Here is a 20,927-nt window from a genome sequence, read left to right on the forward strand (position 1 = left end):
TTGATCAAACAGTAGTCAAGGTTACACACTTGCCTACTTTTCAAAGTTACTAACGAAACCTTGATGACAACTATCTACAAATTTTGACAAGCGATATTGCTTTTTTTGCTAATAATAGAAGCAAACATAACAAGGAAAATGAAAATGAAACTTGACTGTGGCTTTGTTTTGGTGTGAGATTGGCCATGCATCATTAGGAAGGCCTGGGGAACTTTGAATGAATGCTCTCCTTCTCTCTCTCTCTCTCTCTCTCTCTCCCTTTATCTCTCTCTCTTTCTTTCACTCCTTTTCTCTATCTAAATGTATATCTCCCTCTGCTGTTAACCATCATTCAGTTTTGATTTTCCTCAATTAATTTCTGTTAATTCTAGCATGTTCCAAACTACACCTTTTGCATCCATGTTTTCTTTCAATACATTTGTATGAATACACCTGATAGTGGTGGAGTTGAACATACTGTACACTACCCAGTATGCTTGAAAGCTTGAAAGATATATTGATTTGTGATGCATGGAGAGAATCCAGATTTGTCAGAAATTGGCTATTGAAATGGGCAAATGGCCAATCACAGCCAAAGAGGGAGAACACATCTTAACCCTCTCCACAGATTGATCTGTTCATGAGTTGACCTCCATCAGACAAGTGCCTGGTTAAAGATTCCCATATTTTTGTTCAGAGTATAGTTATACCTTCGAGAAATCCAGGACCCTGTCTTAAGAAGAGTCTCGATTGATCCAAACCAATCGCAAGTTTGCAGCCTCCTATCTCTTTTGTACCTAGTTGTTTATAACTTTGAGATTTCACAAACTTAACGTTTATAAAGGTAATGTAAAGTTTTGGGAAATTTTGAAAATTGGATGGATAGTAATTCTTTACAATTTTGATTTATTTCGATGCTCCTGTGAATGTAATACACGCACTAGAAAATTTAGACCGTAAAACACTTCTGCTTTCGAGAAAATGAATAATAAAAAATTTACCGGTCCTCCCAGTAAATTTCAAATATCAAAATGTTTCAAATAGCGCATATTAAGACCATTCCATGGTAGCTATGACCATTTAATTCTCAAAATCTCAAAATATGCAGTTCTGATATTTTCCAAACGGGATTAACAAATGGGTCGATTGTAGTAAAGTAATATCTGTCTTGAGAGGGCGCTTTACAACTTAAAGAGTTTATTAGTTACAATTTCATCACTCGATTTCACTCGAACTCGATTTCAACTGCAACAACGATCATTGAATATTTTAAAATCGCATATATGCTTCCAATATGTTCATTTGAACCAAACTCATGACCCCATACCAAAAATTTGTATTACTCCGGTACCTTAATATGACAATCATGTGTGTACATGGCTATAGGGCAATTCCACGGTAACGGAAGGACACTCAGACAAGATTTTTGAACTTCAGGTTCATACTAAAAGAACTGTTTTATTAGTATAAGATGTGAAACAGTACAGATATAATACCTATATAAGTGCCTTTAATTCTCCCAAAAAAAATTGTCATTATAGTTAAGTAGTTTAAGAATGTGCATATTAATTATCTCGGTAACGGAAGGACATAAAAATGGACATGGTTTTTCCAGTTAATTAGTGTTTATCCAAACTTTGTGAAGTTGATGAAGCTTTCCACTTGACTGAAACACATTTTGTTCCCCATAGTTTAATACATACTAATAAAACATTTCTTTTAGTATGAACCTAAAGTTCAAAAATCTTGTCTGAGTGTCCTTCCATCACCGTGGAATTGCCCTATAGGTAATATCAAGTGCAGGCCTAAGTGTTTTTAGATGCATGTTGGGTATCAAGGGAGGATTTGGGAGGATCAGAGGGTTACGGTAGTTAATGAGGGAAGTCAATATATACACTCCTTCATCTAAAGGTAGACCTTAATATAAACTTGATACTGTAACAGGTCAGATGGTGCCGGTTTGTGATGTAAACATAATCAAGAACCAACAATTTAATTCTCATTTAATCAAAGTTGGATGGATCACCTCCCTGGATGGATTTAGTGCCTTACTTTAATACTCACTCATTGTTTAAGCACAGAACTGTGGAATGCACTTTTTCCTTAAAATTAATCTATATTTTCCTGAAATTATACATTGTAGATATATAATTAGGTATCATGTAGCATTAACTACAGCTGGATAATTATTGATTTAAACTGCATATCAAATGTAGCGATGCATAGAATTAAAAAGTTTTCCATGAAAGGAAATCATTTGATCTCTATACCAAACCTTCTTAGAGAGACCAATCATATTGGAGGCCTGTACAATATAGGGATCAGGATTTTTCTCCATAAAGCTGTAATAACCTAACCAATGGAATTGTAAATTTCATATAAGTACCTGTGATATAGGATAAAAGTTTTCATAAATAACTCAGGCTGAGTATGTTTAGAGGTGAAAAGATCAGGTCAACTGAATCAAATAATATCTCTTGAGGTCACTGTGCACAGATATATCTCAAACCACTAGGGATCTGGTCAAAACTTAATAAGAAGTAAATATGTCAAGTCATTCCTTGGAGAAGCAAAGTCCAATTTCAAAACTTCTAGTCTTGTTCTAGTCTGTATAGTGAGTTTTGCTTGCTATCAAATCTCAAGGGATATGCATTTCACCCTCACCTGCAGCATTTCCTCTCCATTTTTTAATATTTTTTATTTTAATTTATTTATTTATTGAATAATTTATTTCAATTTTATTTATTATTTTTATTACTATTATTATACTTATTTTTATTTGTTTTGCGGGGGGGGGGGGGGGGGGGGGGAGGGGGATATATATATATATATATATATATATATATATATAATGTATATATAAATTTTAAACATATTCACAAGTTAGAGTTTCAAACTGCTATGCAACTCTACAAATTTATTAGGACCTAGGCTATGCTGAATGCTGTTTCATAAAGCTCGTTATGAGAGGAATGTCAAAATGAATTTGTAGGATTCCTGTCATGCTAGGAATGTTATCATGTCAGAGAGGGAAATATTTGTCTGTCTAGAGTGAGAAGGGTAATGACTGAAGAAATGCTCTCCTGGATGCAGTGGATGATTTTACTAGTAATGATAATTCAATGAACAATAATATTGATCATAAAAATGATAATGAAAATAATTATAATAATCATCATTATCGTCATCATCCTCTGGATTTATATAAATATATCTCAAAGCGTTTTATGCATTTTTTTTAAAACCCAGTTATCAGATTCATAGAATTCATTTACTCACAATGTGCATGCACAATGTACACCATCTCCACTCCCTGTATTTTAGTCCTTTCATATCATTTGATATGTTTTCTTTTAATTAATCTGGCACCTAATGTAACCATTGTATTTGTGTTTTCCATGTGATTGCCAGGATTTTATATTTTGATAATGACATTCTGTTGATAAAAAGTATTTGTACAATTTCATATAATTTTCATTTCGATTGAAATGGCCTTTTCCTCTGATTTCCATCTATTTTTATGTTGGTGAGAAGCAAGATAAAGTACATTGTAGATGCAGAGAATAGCTCAAGAGGGAAGCTTGTGTAAGGGAAAGGGGGAGAGCACATGTATACATGTATATGTAATGAACAAATTGCAAAGCCAGAAAGACACGATATGGAAGGCTAACAGCTCCCTGAATTTAATCAAAGTCCAATAAATTGCAAACAAGCCTGTATTGCATTGTAAATATACCTGCGTCAGTACCAGATAGTGACCAGTAGATCGGATAGGAGTATTTGATCCATCCTTTCCTAACTGTCAACAAGGCAGTGTGTGTTATATTGACATTAATGCATGAGTCACAGTAGCTCCATGATAAGATATATCTCAAGCTTAATTGAGTTATATTTCTATGGCCCTGTGGGTCATCTATAAAGATTACAAGTGTACACACAGTAGAAGTATATCAGGAGCTGCAGATACACTGCAAGCAAAAGTCAAAGATTTTTCTCACATTCCGATCAATCCGGTGTTTCAATGTAATAGGTTTTCTGCTCACAACAGAAAACCCAAATTCCGTATTCTTTTATCAATATTGGTCTTCAAACACATTTTGGGGGGTAAATCTTTGCAGAAATGTGTCTTAAATGACATCCTCTTTCAAATAATTATGATACAATTTAAGTGAAATTTTGCCATCAAATTTGTTGGGCTCCCAACACTTTAGAGGGGCTTTAATACAAGGTAATCGTATTATTACCCCGGCTGTAGCCTACCGGGTACCCATTTATTCTACCTGGGTGGAGAATGGCAAATGTAGATTAATGCCTTTCCAAAGGACAGGACATTTATGTCTCCCTTATTAAAAACGCTTACAAAAACAAACTCTGAAAATTGCAAATAAATTCTTATATCTGAGATGATAAAGAGGATGATGAATTACAAGTGACAGCTTTTCTTGATGAGAAGCCTTGTATATCCAGGTCAGGGTATTTCATTTCCTAAAGAATATATAGCATCATAATCAGTAGGACCCTTTACCAGGATCACTTTCTAAAACTAATACTCTGATAACGATGTAATGAAGATGGATGTTTTTCTAATTATAGATCAACCAGGATATTAGATGCCGTATCAATCTGGAACAAACCAGCAAGGATAGGAAAGAGATTTCTAAAATTATTTATTCATTTCCTTCAACTTCAGGAAATCCAGTAGACTAGAATATCCAGTAACCTTTTCCTCTTTAAATTATTTAATTCATGATGACGCTTACATGTATGTCTCAAAGGTAGAATCTGATTTGTTTGTTTAAATCTCAACTTATCGAATAGTATTAAGCCTGAGATACATGTACATGTACCTAGAATATAACTAATCTGAAAATGCAATTTAATCAAAATTAAATTGGCTCCAATGGTTTGAAAGTAACTGAAAGTGAGAGAACCTCATGCCTGCCCTTACCTAGTCAATGGAGCATTATTTCAAAGGTATACATGCATATAACACAGAGTTCAATACTTTAATATACATTTTACATCTTGTCCAATGACTTCTTTAAATGATCAAGAAATGGTCTTATAATATATTTCAGTGGGGTAAAGCTTTCTAAGAGTGCAGAGAGACACTGTTTTCTCTGTGATTTGGGCTATACAAAAACTGAGTATCATTTTCATATTTGTTATTGACATGTTGGAAGGCAAATTAAAGGAAACAAAAGTTTAATAAAATTAAAACAAATAATATGTGATCTGAATAAAACCTTTAAAATGCCTTGGGCACAGATGGTTCCTGTCAGGAAATGTTTTTTGAAATATTAAATATCATGCTGTAATAAACACAAACATAACATAAACATAAACATGTACATATTATTGACAAAACTAACTTTGACTACCGGTATATATGTAGGCTTCTTACACACCTTAGGGAAAGATCATTCTTTTAGTCAGAAAAAATGAGGGAAGTGAACTCTCTATTGTAGGATGATTTTAAATTATCTCATATCCCACATTTTGATTAGTTTTACACTGGAGGGGCAAATAGAAAATTATATTATCAAAGGGTCCATAGATCTAGTGTATACAAACTCGTTAAGATACATGTAGTCCGCCCCCTCCCCTTAAGAATCTAGAGGAAAATAATGAGCCCCCTAAAAATTTATCACACCCTGCAATAAAGCAGTCTTGCAAAAATAAATCTGCTCATAAATAGAAGCTTGCAGAGATCTGTAACTTGTGAAGATGCATGTGTCAAGTGATAAATTACCTCCACCCTTCCCTTCCTCTGAAAGAGTCTGGTTTCGATGGGGGACCTGGACATCCCTCTAGCATGGCTCAATCCCTAAAAGCTCTCGTGAAGAAGTTTTTGTGATTGATAGAATCGTGTAACCCTTGAACCCCTCCTGACAAAACAAAACAAAACAAAACAACGAACGACCCAACAAAACACACCCACACTCACACACGCAAACAAGTAAAAATGAAAACAAAAAACACAGAAACAGGTCCAAACATTATAGAGTAATTAAGTGCAACATTTATTTGTTTTGTGTTGACCCAGAAAATAGCTTGAACGTTCTTATTGCTGTATGGCATTTTTCTTAGTTTTACTGTGTTCTATTCCAATTTATTGTTAAGCTTTCTGTCTACACTGGTCCTATAGTATACCAAGATACAATTTTATAAAGCTATTTTAAGTGGTGGCTTGAAACAAGAAGGTGCTTTGATCAGATCCACGTCCACCACAGATCAGTCATCATATCATTTGACCCACACTAATGGGGCCGTGTTAATACCAAATATGTTTATTTCCTCTTCAAAATTGTGTGAAAGAGACATTATTTGGAATATTATCCAAGCATGTTTACAAAGATGGACCATATCATATGATGGCCATGAAATATTTGTTGGTCATATTGAACAAGAACCCGGATTGTTTGAAAGTGAGAATGATGATGTGTTCAAGGTATGTAATGGGTGAGTTTAGAATAGAAATATGAGGTCATTCTGGTGATAGATGAAATAGAGATCTTGCATAGAAATAGAGAAGGGGAGAATTAAAGAGAAGAGAAATAGGGAAGCACAGGGAATAAATTGGGAGATGTAGGAAGATAGAGAAGAGAAGAGAAGAGAAGAGAAGAGAAGAGAAGAGAAGAGAAGAGAAGAGAAGAGAGAAGAGAAGAGAAGAGAAGAGAAGAGAAGAGAAGAGAAGAGAAGAGAAGAGAAGAGAAGAGAAGAGAAGAGAAGAGATGAGATGAGATGAGATGAGAAATAGATAAAGAGTAACAGACAGTAGTGATGGACAGAGGGAAACAACATATTTACTGTTATCATGTGATCATGTTTACCTGCAATTCTCATCATTATTAAATGGAAACTCATAAAGATAATTTATATTTTTATAACTTTTAACTTTCATGTAGATTCCCTAATTTTTTTGGTAAAGAGCTTGCAGTATCTTTTTATTTGTCATATACAGTGTACTGTGTGTTATAAAAAGTAACTACCTTTAGTCTATCCTATTTAGTGTTTTAAAACTATGAAGTGCAGTATGGTAATGTCAGTTGTGTCTCACCCTTGTATCATTTCAGTTTGTCAACGGAGGAACGTTAACAGACCTGCTTTGTGACAACCAAGTTTACCTATCATGGATCGTAAGGATTAGCTTAGCGTCGGACATCGCTGGAGCTATGGCTTACCTTCACAAGAAAGCTATTATGCACAGGGATCTAACATCATCAGTAAGTTGGTTAAAAGGAGCAGGCTTGATACAAACAGGCGCCCGGGACATGTGCCCGAAATCAAAGTCTGGACCTAAATAAATTCCAAAAAATGCAACAAAGGACTGTATACTCCAGTATACAGACCTTTAAAAATGAAATTCAAACCCTGATTAAATGGGCACTAATTTACCTCTTTATGGTAGGTGGGCTTCAATAGAAGCAGACAAAATGAGAGGAACAGATATCAGAAAGAAGTTTAAGAAAAATTAGATGATTATAAGGGAGCCTTGAATATTTAAACTCAAGACCAGATCACTTCTGAATGGGGATTCCCTGTTAATGATGTGGTCATCAATGGGGATTCCCCATTAATGATGTGGTCATCATGAGTGATGTCATACAGGGAGAAATTCCAAAAGAATTGGGAATTTCAAATTATTTGTGTACACTATATTAAAAGGATTGAGCTTTCCTTGTATGACATCACACATCAAGTTCGAATTGCTATTTGGAGAATACCCATGGCAATGGAGCATTCAAAAAGGTATAACTTTCTTATAAAATATGTCTGATTTGTTGCAAACCTAGATAGATCTGTTTTCACTAAGGCTACCTGCTTATGAAGGGTTGATTAATGTAATTCTTGTCAAGAGACATTAGATATTGTAAGCACAGGAAGAAATCCTGTATGTGATGTGAAAAAGTTAACAAACCACATTTTAAAAGCTTGTTTGGTTCATACAGTTTGTCGCTGTTTTCACGAAGTGACGGTAGTGAAAACAAATTGCATTCACTTTGCGTTACGATTTTCCTCACTACCGTCACTTCGTGAAAACAAGGACGAGTTATTAGATATATATATATATATATGTGTTATATTTTCGGGAGATACGACTTAAAATAGTTGGGAAAAAACACATTATGAATCTTCTTTGAACCTTGGTAAATTAGAGCTTTTGTATAGCTAAATTCCCGAAGTATGTATTGACTGTCATATTCATCTTTTCAAAACAATTTCCTCCTCCCCTTTTCTAGCGTATGAACAATTTCAGGTTTGCTCTGAAGTTCAGAAATATATCATTGAGAGGCAGAAAATGTATTATATTTTAGAGGCAAAAGAATTCATTATTTTAGAAATACACATTCCTCTTCCTGTTTTGGATGGACAAAACTTGTTTACAGAATGACAATAAACAATTATCTATTGTGTTTGTTACCTGATTGCTTCCAGATCCACCATGCTTGATTAATTATCTCATTAATATGCTATGTGCAGTTCTTTATGCAGTATCATGTTATAGGAATGAAACAGTTACACAAAGTCCATAGTCCAAGTCAATGATTAGGAACCTGTATTTCCCAGTTAAATGTACAGGAAAAGAGGCGTGATGGCTTAGTGGTATAGCAGTATTCTCGTAATGGGGAGGTCCTGGGTTCGAAACCAAGTTGATGTGCTTGTGCCCTTTGGTAAGGCATGAGTCATTACTAAATCCCTCAGAGAGGACTTAAAGCCAGTGGTTCACCGGTTGCTTTCTAACGAACATACACTTGCTTGTTTTAGCAGTCAGGTAAAACAAACAAACAAACAAGGTTCACACATGTTAAACACTAAAGGCAGGAAAATAGGAATCACTACCCAAAAACAGTATTGGGCAGCAGTTAAGATACATGTAATATTTTGTAGAAGGCATGTTTGTTATATTGCTTGTTGTTTCTGTAGTAAGTCTTGCAGAATCTCTTCTCACATCATATCATTCTATATATACAATGCTAGTATACATATTCACTTCCTCAGTCATTAAGAGAGATGAAACTGGAGCTTTATGTTACCTTGAATCAAGATCTTGAGTACTTGAAATACAATCCTTTAAAGAGGGTTTGGTACATATCTGTAGTATCCCACCCATAAGTTCAACAAGTTTACAATCATACATCCTTCTTGTAAAGATATACATATGGTTTTGAAAATAAGGATATTTTGATAAGATCTAGTCATGTTTACTAGGATATGAATCTTGAGTCAGAAATAAAGATCTTCACAGCTTGGATACAAATTGAAACTAACAGGATGTCAGTAATTGATAAGTGAAACTTGCTACTCTCAGCATATACATGTATGAAATATACCAGTATAATTATCCATCATGATTAATGTTACCATTGTTGTTTTCACTGCCAAGAGGTCATTGATTCTAGGCCACATAGTTTCATTTTCATCCTCATTAATAAAAGCTCATTCAGATATGATGTTTACAATCACCACCAATTTATTATTTTTATTTGTTTTGGTAACTTGTTAAAAAACAAAAAAATGACAACTGCACGCAGCAAAGGTCATACATGTATTCACTAAGATCAGCATTACAAGATGGGAGATGCAAAGCATGACATACTTTAATTATCTTTGTTTCCTATTTCTTACAATGTTATCCATAATATTTTAAGAGTGAAACAATTTAACTTTGATTTATGTTATTATGCTATACCTGCTGTAGTGTATAATCGGAATGATTTTAAATTGAAAGCTTGAATACCTATTAGTGTACGAGGTATTCAATATGTGGGCCTCATTTTTAACATTAATTTATTCATTTTTTGCTCTCTCTCTCTCTCTCTCTCTCTCTCTTCTTCTTCTTCTTCTCTCTCTCTCTCTCTCTCTCTCTCTCTCTCTCTCTCTCTCTCTCCACAGAACGTTCTAATCAAGAGAACTGGTTTGGACATGAAGGCCATTATTTGTGATTTGGGACTCTCTTGCAGGTTTCCAAGGTAACATGAATCATATGAATCTCATCATCTATAAGATCATGAATGTGGAAGGTGAATGCATTGTTGATCTGAAGTCATGAGTAATTCCTCACATTCTGGCCGGGCTGATGAAACCAAAATCCCAGATGACAAAAATCAGAAAAACCAAAGTCTTACCCCAAATCCTCTTCCTAGTTTTGAAACAATGCAAACAATTACAGCCACAATCCCACAATAATAATTGACTCATGAAATTTAGTCTTTAAAAACACATTTTGTTACATGGAATAATGCCTTTATCTTTGTAATGATTCCAATTTATAATCCCCTTTCACCTACAACTGTTTGATAAAGAATTACACTTTATTTATACAATTGAAATAGCTTGTTTAAGCTCACTTTACATACTTTTAATTGTTTTGCTAGTTCATCTTTGCAAGCTTTACTGCTTCTGTCAATAAGTGAGCCAGCTTCCATGAGGTTTAACTGAAGTTGAAATATAGAAATTTGACCTGACAATACAGACCTTATATATTTTTTTCCTCCTAATAATGTTCCTATACTCCAACTGATTATGTTTACTACCGTGTTTGCATAACCAAAAAATGTAAATCACCTAAAATACATTTATTCCATATGTGATTCAATTGAGATAGATAAATGGCAATGTGTGTAGGATAATTAATGTTAACACTATTGTACGTGTATTTTTTTAATAATATAAGTCCATTGTTCTAAAGCCCGTTCCATCGCTATTTGATTGTCAAGGCCATATACTGCCATCATAAATCAGCTGACCGACCGATTAGCCTTAAACCACTTCCCTCTCGATCAGTCAGGTCATTGTATACTAGGTCATTCAGCATAGGTCATTCATGGGAGGTCAAAGTCTTAGATTGTAAGATGAGACATGTCCATCTTTAAATCAATTATTCATACTCATCTTAATCATTATCATAATAATTGTTTCTTGTATTAAAAGCGAAACCAAACAAAAGTGCTTATGTATTGCAATTCTGCATTTTTTAATGCATGCTCTCCACTCTCCTGGGAAGCATAGTGCCACGTCTATAGAGGTGGCACAGTGATATTGATTTCATGATCTATTAAAAAATGTTGTCATTATTTAAGCAACATGAAAGGATACTTTTAAGGAAATAAGCTGGTAGATGAAATGTCTGTCTAAGTCCCACTACAGTTACAATAGTTTTCTATCCCCTTGGTGAATGGTGATATTACATTACAAGCTATTCATTGCCAATTTAATGTTGTTCTTCTTTGCTTTTGAATGCAAGAAAGTGCAAATTACCTCCATATTTATCACTTATGTCAACCTGACAATATGCTACAGGTGTCTGTTCTGATGCCATAAGAAATTGGATGAGTAATATATGATAGTACGTGATGAAGCAAAGAGGTTGGTTCAAGATGGAAATACTTGTAGAGGCAATTTTTTGAGAAGATAATATGGTATGTATAAATCTTTGGACATATTGTTATTAAAGATGATCTGCTGCAATTCGTAATTTGTGTATCTTTTTGTTTTTTTCCATTTAGGGAGTTGTCTAGTCTGAAGTCCCCGGTAGGAACTCCATTCTGGATGGCCCCAGAGTGTCTGCACTACAAACCATATGATGAGAAGGTGAGATATACCCGACATAGCAACAAATCTAAGAAAAGCATTGCAATGAAAATAATTCACTTTGTGATCATTGATTTCTTAATGGTAATAAATTTTAGTAGTTTTCTAAAATCTGTTAACTTATCAATAGGTTAGTAAAAATTTATATAAACACACTGTACTAATATTGTAGTTGAATGAATGATAGATGAGTTAAACATTAGCTTCAGTTCTGGTAATGATAGAAAATAAATTCTCACAGAATCCAACAAAACTTACACTGAATGTTCAGGATTACAAATAAATGACATGTGCCAAACGACTTTGGTAGAAATGTATAGGGGCTGAGTAATGAGCATAGAAAGATAAGGAAATCTGGTAAGTCGGCCCGACACCGGCCATGTGCTTAACACAGCTCACTATGTGCAAATGTGAGTTGTAGTTTTTATTGAAGATGATTCCCAGGAAGTTTTTGTGAGGTTGTTTTTATTTTACTAGTTCAAACAATCAATCTACTGCAGGATAAATAATCCAGAATGAATTATCACCATGTTCTCTCAACATATGATGCCCATACCAGAGCTCAATATTGGCGTTTGAATGTTTCTTGTATCTAATACCTATGAATGTTTTTGTCTTTCCTCCCTTTCTTCAGATTGATGTCTTCTCATTTGGCATATGTTTGTGTGAGATGATAGCAAGAGTAACGGCAGATCCTGATGAGCTTCCAAGATTAAACGTATGATCATCCTTCCTTTCATACCAAACCAATCAATATGTTAGTTCCGGCTAAGGGTTGCTTTAAGTTACATTTTGTTGAAACGCCAGATAATGTACTTACTCCTCTTTTATATATTATTCACATGGGGATATTTCACCTTAAAGCTAAAGACCAGTTATGGTCATGCGATTGCATTGTGAAAGAAACGTTGTGAAATCGATCAGAAAAGGTTGATCATCTAGCATAGATGTACTGCAAGGTTCTGGAATCATCAAAATGATAAGAAATTTGGCCAAGTCTTCATAAAGTTAGAAGCACTGTACACAGAAAGATGTATATGGGACTACACACACGTGCGCGACATGTGCATTTCATATCTCTCAACAGGCGAGAGATACACTAATTTACCAAATATATTAATTAGTAGGCGGTTTCCCGTCAAAATTGTTATCATCATGTAATATTCAAAACATATTCTTTCACATGATTGGTAATAAGAGCTTCCATTTCATTTTTGAAATTGGGGCATTTCCAATACTGGTCTTTACCTTTAAGCATGAACAATATATTATGATTTTCCTTGAAACAACAGTGTTTCTTATTCTGTCTCTCCAACTTATGAAAAATGTTTTAATGACAAGTCAACTACAGGCAATTTTTTCACAACATTTTAATAAATACTACAATTAACCTTCATTAGTTACCATTAAGTTTGTAAACATTGATTATAACTAAATTTTCATGAGAAATGAAATCAGTGTTTTACGGTATCAAAGATCACAACTCATAAGCCCATTTTGACTATCAATAAGAAATAGAAGCTTCACTCACTATTGTACTACAATTAAGATGCTCAAAAGTGCCTTATGGCATTGTCAGGGTTAAACAAAGCTAAGATCAGCAATGTGGCATGAGCCAGCCAGCCAATCAAGCTCTCTGATCCTGGTGTGGACATGATTTAGGCTTGGTATCCTTTTATTTCGGAAGTGGGTGTAAGCCAAGCTTAAGGTGCTGCATTTCAAACCTAAAATATGAAAACATATTAAAGGAAGTGTGCTTCCTTCCTATGTGGTTTCGCAGCTGGATTAACCTAGGAATAGCCGACCTTGAAAATAAAGACTTTTTCCTAACGTCCTGTGAAAGTTTGTTTTCCTTGCTTGTTTATTTTTGAAAAACAAAACTAGGACTAAGTTTAGAGGATGAGGCTAGAGCCAGTTTCATATCAGTGAGTATGAAATCAAATGCTGGTAAATTACAGCACAGGAAGTAGGCTGGATAATAAATCATTTTCATGTCGTCTGTTTGGAGCAAAAAGGCCAATATTTTCCTCAGAATTAATGCCTTTCCTGCTGCAAATATACAATATCTTCTTTTCTAATCTGGATTAGGGAGAATTATCCAGAGATATATTGAGAATGCCTCTATTGGTCCTTGCTGATGGAATGCATGTCCTGCATTTCTTCCCGACTTCAAATCATACCTCTCTTTCACCAGACTTGCAAATACCAATTTTGGCAATACCATCATTGCCCAATGTATATGTTGGCACCACTAAAGGGAAAAGAGATTTGAACACACACACATGATGCAAGAGGAATTTACTCATGGAATTGAAAAAAATAAAGATTTAGCCTAACTATAAGGAGGCAGATTATTTTGAAGAAGAAGAAGATGAGATCTTAAGACAATGATATTCATTGGGAATATATGTTTAGAAGAGACACTAAGTGAAGAAAGAAAAGCAGGAGGAAAATTGACCAATAGAAAAATAAAAATTACTTTTGTGATTCATATTTGATTTGGAACCGATAGGTTTATTGATTTGGACATATCCCCTTTTGGATGTCTACCCAATCATATTGAAAGTGTGTCGACCTTTAGCTGTCAGTTATACAGCTCCCACAAAATGAAATCCATGTCGTGTTATTGCGAAGGTAGAGGAAGGAAAGTGTTACTCATTTCATTGCTCAAATTGAAAAAGGGAAAGGGCAAGGGTATGATTCTTGGCAGAGCATTTCATCTCTCAATTTAGAATGTAGCCTATTGGGTATGAGATTTCATTTCACGGCTCTCTTGATTCCTCAGAATCAGAATATTCAGTAGACTTTCAAGGGAGACTTTACTTGAGAGATTGCAAAATGGCTCAATGCCATTTAGGCATGGAAGAGTGGATTGCAAAGCTATGTCTATGGCATTCGCGGTGTTAGCTGTAGACTTCTACAAGTACAGTGTAATCATGATGTAGATGTAAAAGTATTATGTAAGCTACATAGCTTGTTCACTGTGTAGTCTATGAATACATTTTAAGATATTAATATATTTCAATGAAATCTCTATATTGTAAAGAATAATGACAATCTTTTTCTTGCTTTAACTCTCTCTCTCTCTCTCTCTCTCTCTCTAATAGGACTTTGGTCTAGATGAAGTAGGCTTCCAGTCGATCAGTTCAGGTTGTCCAGAGCCTCTCTTAGAACTAGCTTTTTCCTGTTGCAAGGTCAGTATCTTGTCATCCACCATTTTACAGTTTTTTTTTTATAACATCTATTAAAGGTATTACAAAGTTTTGGGGAATTTTGAAAAATGGGTGGATAGTGATTCTTTACAATTTTGATATATTTGGATGCCCCTGTGGATGTATTAAAAACACCAGAAAGTTTAGCCCCTAAAACACTTCTGCTTTCGAGAAAAATTGAATACAAAGATTTACCGGTGCTCCCGGTAAATTTTGATAAATTTCAAATAGCTCCTACGGCCATACAATGTTAGCTGCGACCATGAAAATCTCAGAGTATGTAGTTGTGGTATATAATTTCTGAACGGGAATAGCTAATCGGTCGATTTTAGTCAATAAACATTGTCATTTTAGTCAATAAACATTGTTTTATAGCTTAATTAATATCTTGACCTTGAGAGGGAGCTATTCAACATAAAGTGTTTATTATTTATTTATTTATTATTTACAATTTCATAACTTACATGTACAAGAGTCGATTTCGACCGCGACAACGACCACTGAATATTGTAGGATCGTATATGCTTCCAATATATTCATTTGAACCAAATTCATGACCCCATACCAAAACTTTGTATTACATTTAAGAGCCATATAAGTATCAATCGACGCACAATTAATGCCTATCTCGCCGTCAACAGATAAAAAGCAGACAAAAACGAAAGAAAAAAAATATTTGTGACAGTGCGAGATAAATCTGACAAACATATTTTTTTATTGTTTGTTGTTGGGAGGGGAGGGGGAGGGTGCTTGATTACATATGAATTGATTTCTCTGGAGAGCATTCCTTCATATGTTATGAACAAAGTAAGTCGGAACTATATAGATGATAGGACCTTTGAAATAATATCAAAGAAATTTGAATCAATTGTAACTTTGTGAGTGTGTAATCTTGCAGCCCACATCCTTTCGGACATATTTTTCTACAATCTTTAATATCAAAGTTCAATTGTACCTGAAAGTCAGTGTACACAAACAGTGTCAGTGAAGCTTCTAAATTTGTATTCTAGATTCTGATTTTTTTTGGGCGGAAAGGTATCAGGACCTATTGGATAATTTATGGACTATAGATCACGAGGTACGGGGTATGGATACCAGCCTTTCATTCCTGTTGTTTAGCAAGACATTAATTTACAATTGCCACTCTTCACCCAGGTGTGTATGGGTGCCTGATATGCTTGTTACTTTGGCGGCTCAGCTATAACCAGGGTAATAAGGTCTAAGCACCGCGAGCGTCACTGTGTGATGGATATGAGCGCTATTATGAAGCTGTTATCATTATTACTACTACTATTCTTCATGACAAGACTCAACCTTATTCAGTCAAACCTGTCTGTAGCGACCACACAAGGGACACACAAAAAGTGGCCTTTGTAGACAAGTAGTGTTTGTAGACAAGTTCCTTTAGTGCATGTTTAATGAAAAACCATTTTCAAGGGAACCCAAAAAACTGTGGTCCTTGTAGACAGGTGATCTTTGTAGACAGGTGGTCACTAAAGCAGATTTGACTTTATATCTTCTGTGTGATATTTAGATTCATGGAGATTGTTTTGATTATAACTTACATTACAGATGAATAAGAACAGTAGACCAGCGTTTGTAGATATTGAGTTTCAACTGCAGCATATCAAGATCAAGCTTGGACGGAACGACAGGCTGATGACGGACAAAGGTTTGTTGACGCTTTATTCATTTCATTCTACCTGGGTGGTATCAGTATATTTATGTAACGGTAGCTTCTTTTGCCAAACTTGTGGATAGCTTGGATTACTTTTATGTTTCATCTGAGTGAGGAACTATTGTCGAGCCAATAATGGTATGAAAATGGGGAAAATCTACTTCTTGAGCTTGGAAGACTAAAAACATCAAAATAATGCTGATCTTGGAATTACTCAGAAAAAATTTCAAATTTGGTTTTGCAAAATATATATAGTTTTTTTAATTTTTTGAAATTTGAATTGATCCATTTGGATTTGTTGTTGTTGGTTGTTCTGCTTTTACATTTCACAAAAGAAAGGGATTTATGGAGGTTGAATCAAGCTATGGAAATGTTGGCAATTTCCATAGTGGAATTACCCTTCTAACCATGACTTTAATCTTTTAAGTTTGATAAACCAAGTATATCAACCTGGATGGTGAAGAGTTATCAGTATTTTGTTCTTCTCATAGCAGTGATTGAGGGTTCAGCTTTGCCAGAGAAAAAATACCATATGCTTTAAAATTGGGACATGAAATATAGATGTATTACAAACTCCATGTTAAAGAATCTCAATACTTTATGTTCTGTAGATAAGTCTTGATATGTGTGACAGGGAGAATACAAATATGAAATAATGCATATATTATCTTTCTAAAGGTGATCATTTTTATGCATGTTTGCAATCTTTTTCTTTTTTTTGCAGGTGATAAAACCACAAGATCTCGGCGTCACACCGTTTATTTGAATGTTCCTAACACACCCAACGCCCCAGCAGTGCAGCAACCGCGTAAGCATCCTCTAGTACGAAGCAACTCAGACAGAGGGGCACGGGATCGCAGGCATTCGCGCCAAATGAACCGAACAAATCCCTTTGATACGCCATCGTTGAACGGTGGCAGGACAAAGTTTGTGAATTCAGGTCGGGACCAGCTGAAGCAGCTGTCTCCAGACATGTCCTTGGACATCGGTCAAGTGCTTTCCACCTTGTTTGGAAGGACGGACATCATGAGTATCTTTGAGCAGCCGATAAAAAGAAGACTTTCCGTTTCCTTGCCTTCGTCTCCGGAGCTCCATCGCCGGGAGCTCTCGATGGAGGATGATGACTTCTATGATGATCTCATGAGCTGGCCAAGCTCGTCGGATACCTTTGAACTTAGTACGAGTAGAACCCCTCCCCCTCCGGATGATGCATCACCCCCGTATGGAGTGGGAGAGTCTGCAGAGTCCGCAGAGTCAGCATCATGCAGCAGTGCGCAGGATGATACCACTTTGAATGGAGGGGAGCCTCATAATAGCAATAGAAATGGACCAAATGCCAATGATAATAGGAGGTAGGACTGGTAGAAGGGTTCTACTCAAAGACTGAATGTGAATGGATGGGAGGTCTATGCATGTATGCATCATCAACAATGGCCCTTTATCTAGGCTGAAATAAATGAAAATGCCAAATGTGAAAAAGGTTGTATCTTAAGAAGAAATGGGTTTGGAGTTTCAAAGGTTATTCTTACCTATCGCATGTGTATCTACTATGCAGACAAAGAGAGATTAAGTCTTAACCAATGATATGAATATGCATATGTTCATCTATAGTCATACAGTAGTTATTCAGCATTTTACTCATTTTTGCCGTTCTCTGATCGTGGCATTAAGCTCTTGTATAGCTTGCATACTTTATCTACTACGAGTGTCTTGTATAGTACATGATTACATGATGATTAGGATTTTATCTGAAAAGCCAACTCTCATACTCCTGGATGTGGAGAGTCAATGATAAAAGCCCTGCCTTGAAGAACTCCACCTGGTCATCAAGCAAATGTTAGAAATAATCGATAAGTAAAAATAGGAAACATCATCACTCGGTGCAGTTTTTAAATGGGCATCCAGTTTGAAATTTGTGTTGAAAAAAAAAAACGAAATTTCATTCCTTTCTGTCATTTGCATGCTTTGGATAGTACTCTTGGCTGACCAAATTTACAAAAATCCCTGCATAATGGCATTTATATTCTGTTTAAGACCATTCCATATTCAACAAATTAACCAGAGAAGCCTGTAAAGTTATGAAGTGAAAACCTTAAAGCCTAAGGTATACAAGTCACACACACACACACCAAGAAAAATAGCGCTATATGCAAAGGGTTCCATGTTGCCTACTATATTCAACGTATGAACTTCATATATTATTTCTGGAAAGATATATTGCAAGTTTAGATACACTCTCAATTAATATAAAAAGCAACTTGTTAGTACGTTCACATAGAAAAATAGAAATGCACCTACACGGAACTCAACTGAGTTGGGCTCTGTGATTGAACATACATTACTTTTTTAGGGGTTTGGTACACAAGTATAATAAGATATTAATAGCACATATTCTCAAGAGCAGACTCAATTAAGGCTTGGTTTTATATCTGAAAAAGTGGGTGAGTTCGTCTTACCCTTTTAGTGAGGACCAATAGCCATTTAGTCTCCATTTTGTACACAATAGTTCTCTCATAAAATTTATCAGTTATAATAATGTCATAAATTCAATATTTTTTGTTTATGCAAGACATAAATCTGTCTCTGGCTCTTTGCTCCTTTGTACCCCAAAGAGAAATGCCAATGCACTTCTAAAAAATAAAAAGTTAAGTGCTACATGTATGTTAATCCAATATATTAGAATTGTACTGGGATAGAATCAAGGATATACATGTATTTGTAATTAGTTTATTTCACATGAAAACTGCCCATTTGTCTGATATGACATCCTTTGCTTCCACTAAATTCAACATATTTTTGCATGTGCTTAAACAAAATAAAACCATGCCTTAGAAAAAAATCACTGCAAAAAGTACATGTAGAAGCACCAAATGAAGAAAATTGTCTATATTTTAGGTATTGAATGTGAGAAATATATTTTCTTATCTTTCGCACATCTGCACAGAAAATGTAATGATAGGGCATTGCAAATCTATTTTATTACAATTTTCCTGACTCCAAGATTACGTATAATACATGTATTTTGTGTTTTCTATGCTATTTCTAGTACACTGGAGATATAACAAATGGTGTATATCATGTACATGTATTATAATATATTGACATTTGAAGTGAAGTGTCTCATTGTTGTTTTGTAAGTAAAAAGACAGAAACCCTTCGGACAACTCTGAAAGAAAAATGATGGTAGTCAACTCAGCAGAGCAAGGAAACCTCGATCTTGTTTTGGTTTGTCCTTGCTACCTTTCATAGATCTGTCACCATACATGTAGGTGTTCATCTGGCATTAAACTGTGTATGCAAGACTGTTCTTGTATCTGCAACAAACAAAACAATTTCAGGCCACATCTGCACATTTTTTTTGTGTGGATAGGGATAGGGATAATCTAAATGTATCAGTAAGTGACAAATAAGAAATCTGAAGAGTAGAAGTGTTTTTGTATTACCGGTACATAATATTTGTGATGTAAAAAATTAGGCATGCTGTGGGAAGCACCCCTCCTTGAAATACAAACAAGTTTTATTACCTACAAATGTGCTCTCTTTTTTGCAACGTCGTCTAACTTTCTGCAAAATATCTCTCTATCTTTCCCTTCAAAATACTTATTATCTCGATATCTGGAACAATCTTGTTTTACACATTCTGCATAGTGAGTGTAAATGCCGGATGCAGAATCCTATAAAAGTAAAATTTAAATAATGTTTAGTAATACTTACAGTTCTCACTCTATCTCAACATATTTAGAATGCGTACACTTTCACAAATATTTGGTGAACTGTAGGTTGCAGCGTGCTACATTGTAGGTTTGTGACAGGTAATTGCATGTAAAAGTGGAAATAGAAAAGGTAACAAAGTAGTTTGCAATAGTTTTACAGTCTTGCCCCTATATTTTTTCCAATCAATATGTACATGTAGATCAATCACTTGGGTTCACAGTATCTGTGTTGTGAAGTATTTAGAGTGAGATTCCAATCACTATATTACCTCAAAAATTAATATTTCTAACATTACAGTGTGCTCAGTCTATGCTCAGAATCAATACTGTAAGTCTGTCTATGACAAATGTTTGTCTTTTGTTTTGTTTCGTGATTGTGGTTTTTGCATTTCAGTTTACCTCATAATTAACAGTATACTCTATCTCGTTTCATGTACCAAAAGAAGCAGTTGAATTACTCCAGAAAGATGTGCAGCTTTTTAGTCTCCAATTCTTAATGAGAAAAAAAAAGTGAAGAAAAGAAATGAAGAGACGGGAATCTAGTAGTATCATCAATAACTTATTGTTTATCAGTTTGGATATTTTGTAGGAAATTATAATTCCATCTTTTTCTTTGCAGTCATTTTATCGAATAAACTGTTCTTGTTTTCCATTCAGAATCCATTCAGAGGATTGGGACTATAGATCAGAGCAATTACTGCAACAGAAAGCAAAAATGTAGGCAAGAACACACTTTTGGAAAATGTTAAA

The 20,927-nt window shown here is 34.8% G+C and overlaps 1 protein-coding gene across 1 annotated transcript in view; it reads left to right on the forward strand.

The window, feature by feature from the left end:
• The window catches only part of LOC591292 (dual specificity testis-specific protein kinase 2), a 38,563-nt gene extending 20,180 nt beyond the window's left edge, over window positions 1-18,383 (forward strand). Inside the window, exons 5-11 of the mRNA XM_011673120.2 lie at window positions 7,056-7,205; window positions 9,877-9,953; window positions 11,490-11,574; window positions 12,209-12,292; window positions 14,682-14,768; window positions 16,359-16,458; window positions 17,189-18,383. Of these exons, the coding sequence (XP_011671422.2) occupies window positions 7,056-7,205; window positions 9,877-9,953; window positions 11,490-11,574; window positions 12,209-12,292; window positions 14,682-14,768; window positions 16,359-16,458; window positions 17,189-17,820 (1,215 nt within the window). The 3' untranslated portion in view covers window positions 17,821-18,383. The remainder of the gene's footprint in view (window positions 1-7,055; window positions 7,206-9,876; window positions 9,954-11,489; window positions 11,575-12,208; window positions 12,293-14,681; window positions 14,769-16,358; window positions 16,459-17,188) is intronic.
• The last annotated feature ends 2,544 nt before the right edge of the window (window positions 18,384-20,927 follow it).

The sequence above is a fragment of the Strongylocentrotus purpuratus genome, unplaced genomic scaffold, assembly GCF_000002235.5.
Source record: "Strongylocentrotus purpuratus isolate Spur 01 unplaced genomic scaffold, Spur_5.0 spur5_contig_843, whole genome shotgun sequence".
NCBI classification, from domain to species: Eukaryota; Metazoa; Echinodermata; class Echinoidea; order Camarodonta; family Strongylocentrotidae; genus Strongylocentrotus; species Strongylocentrotus purpuratus.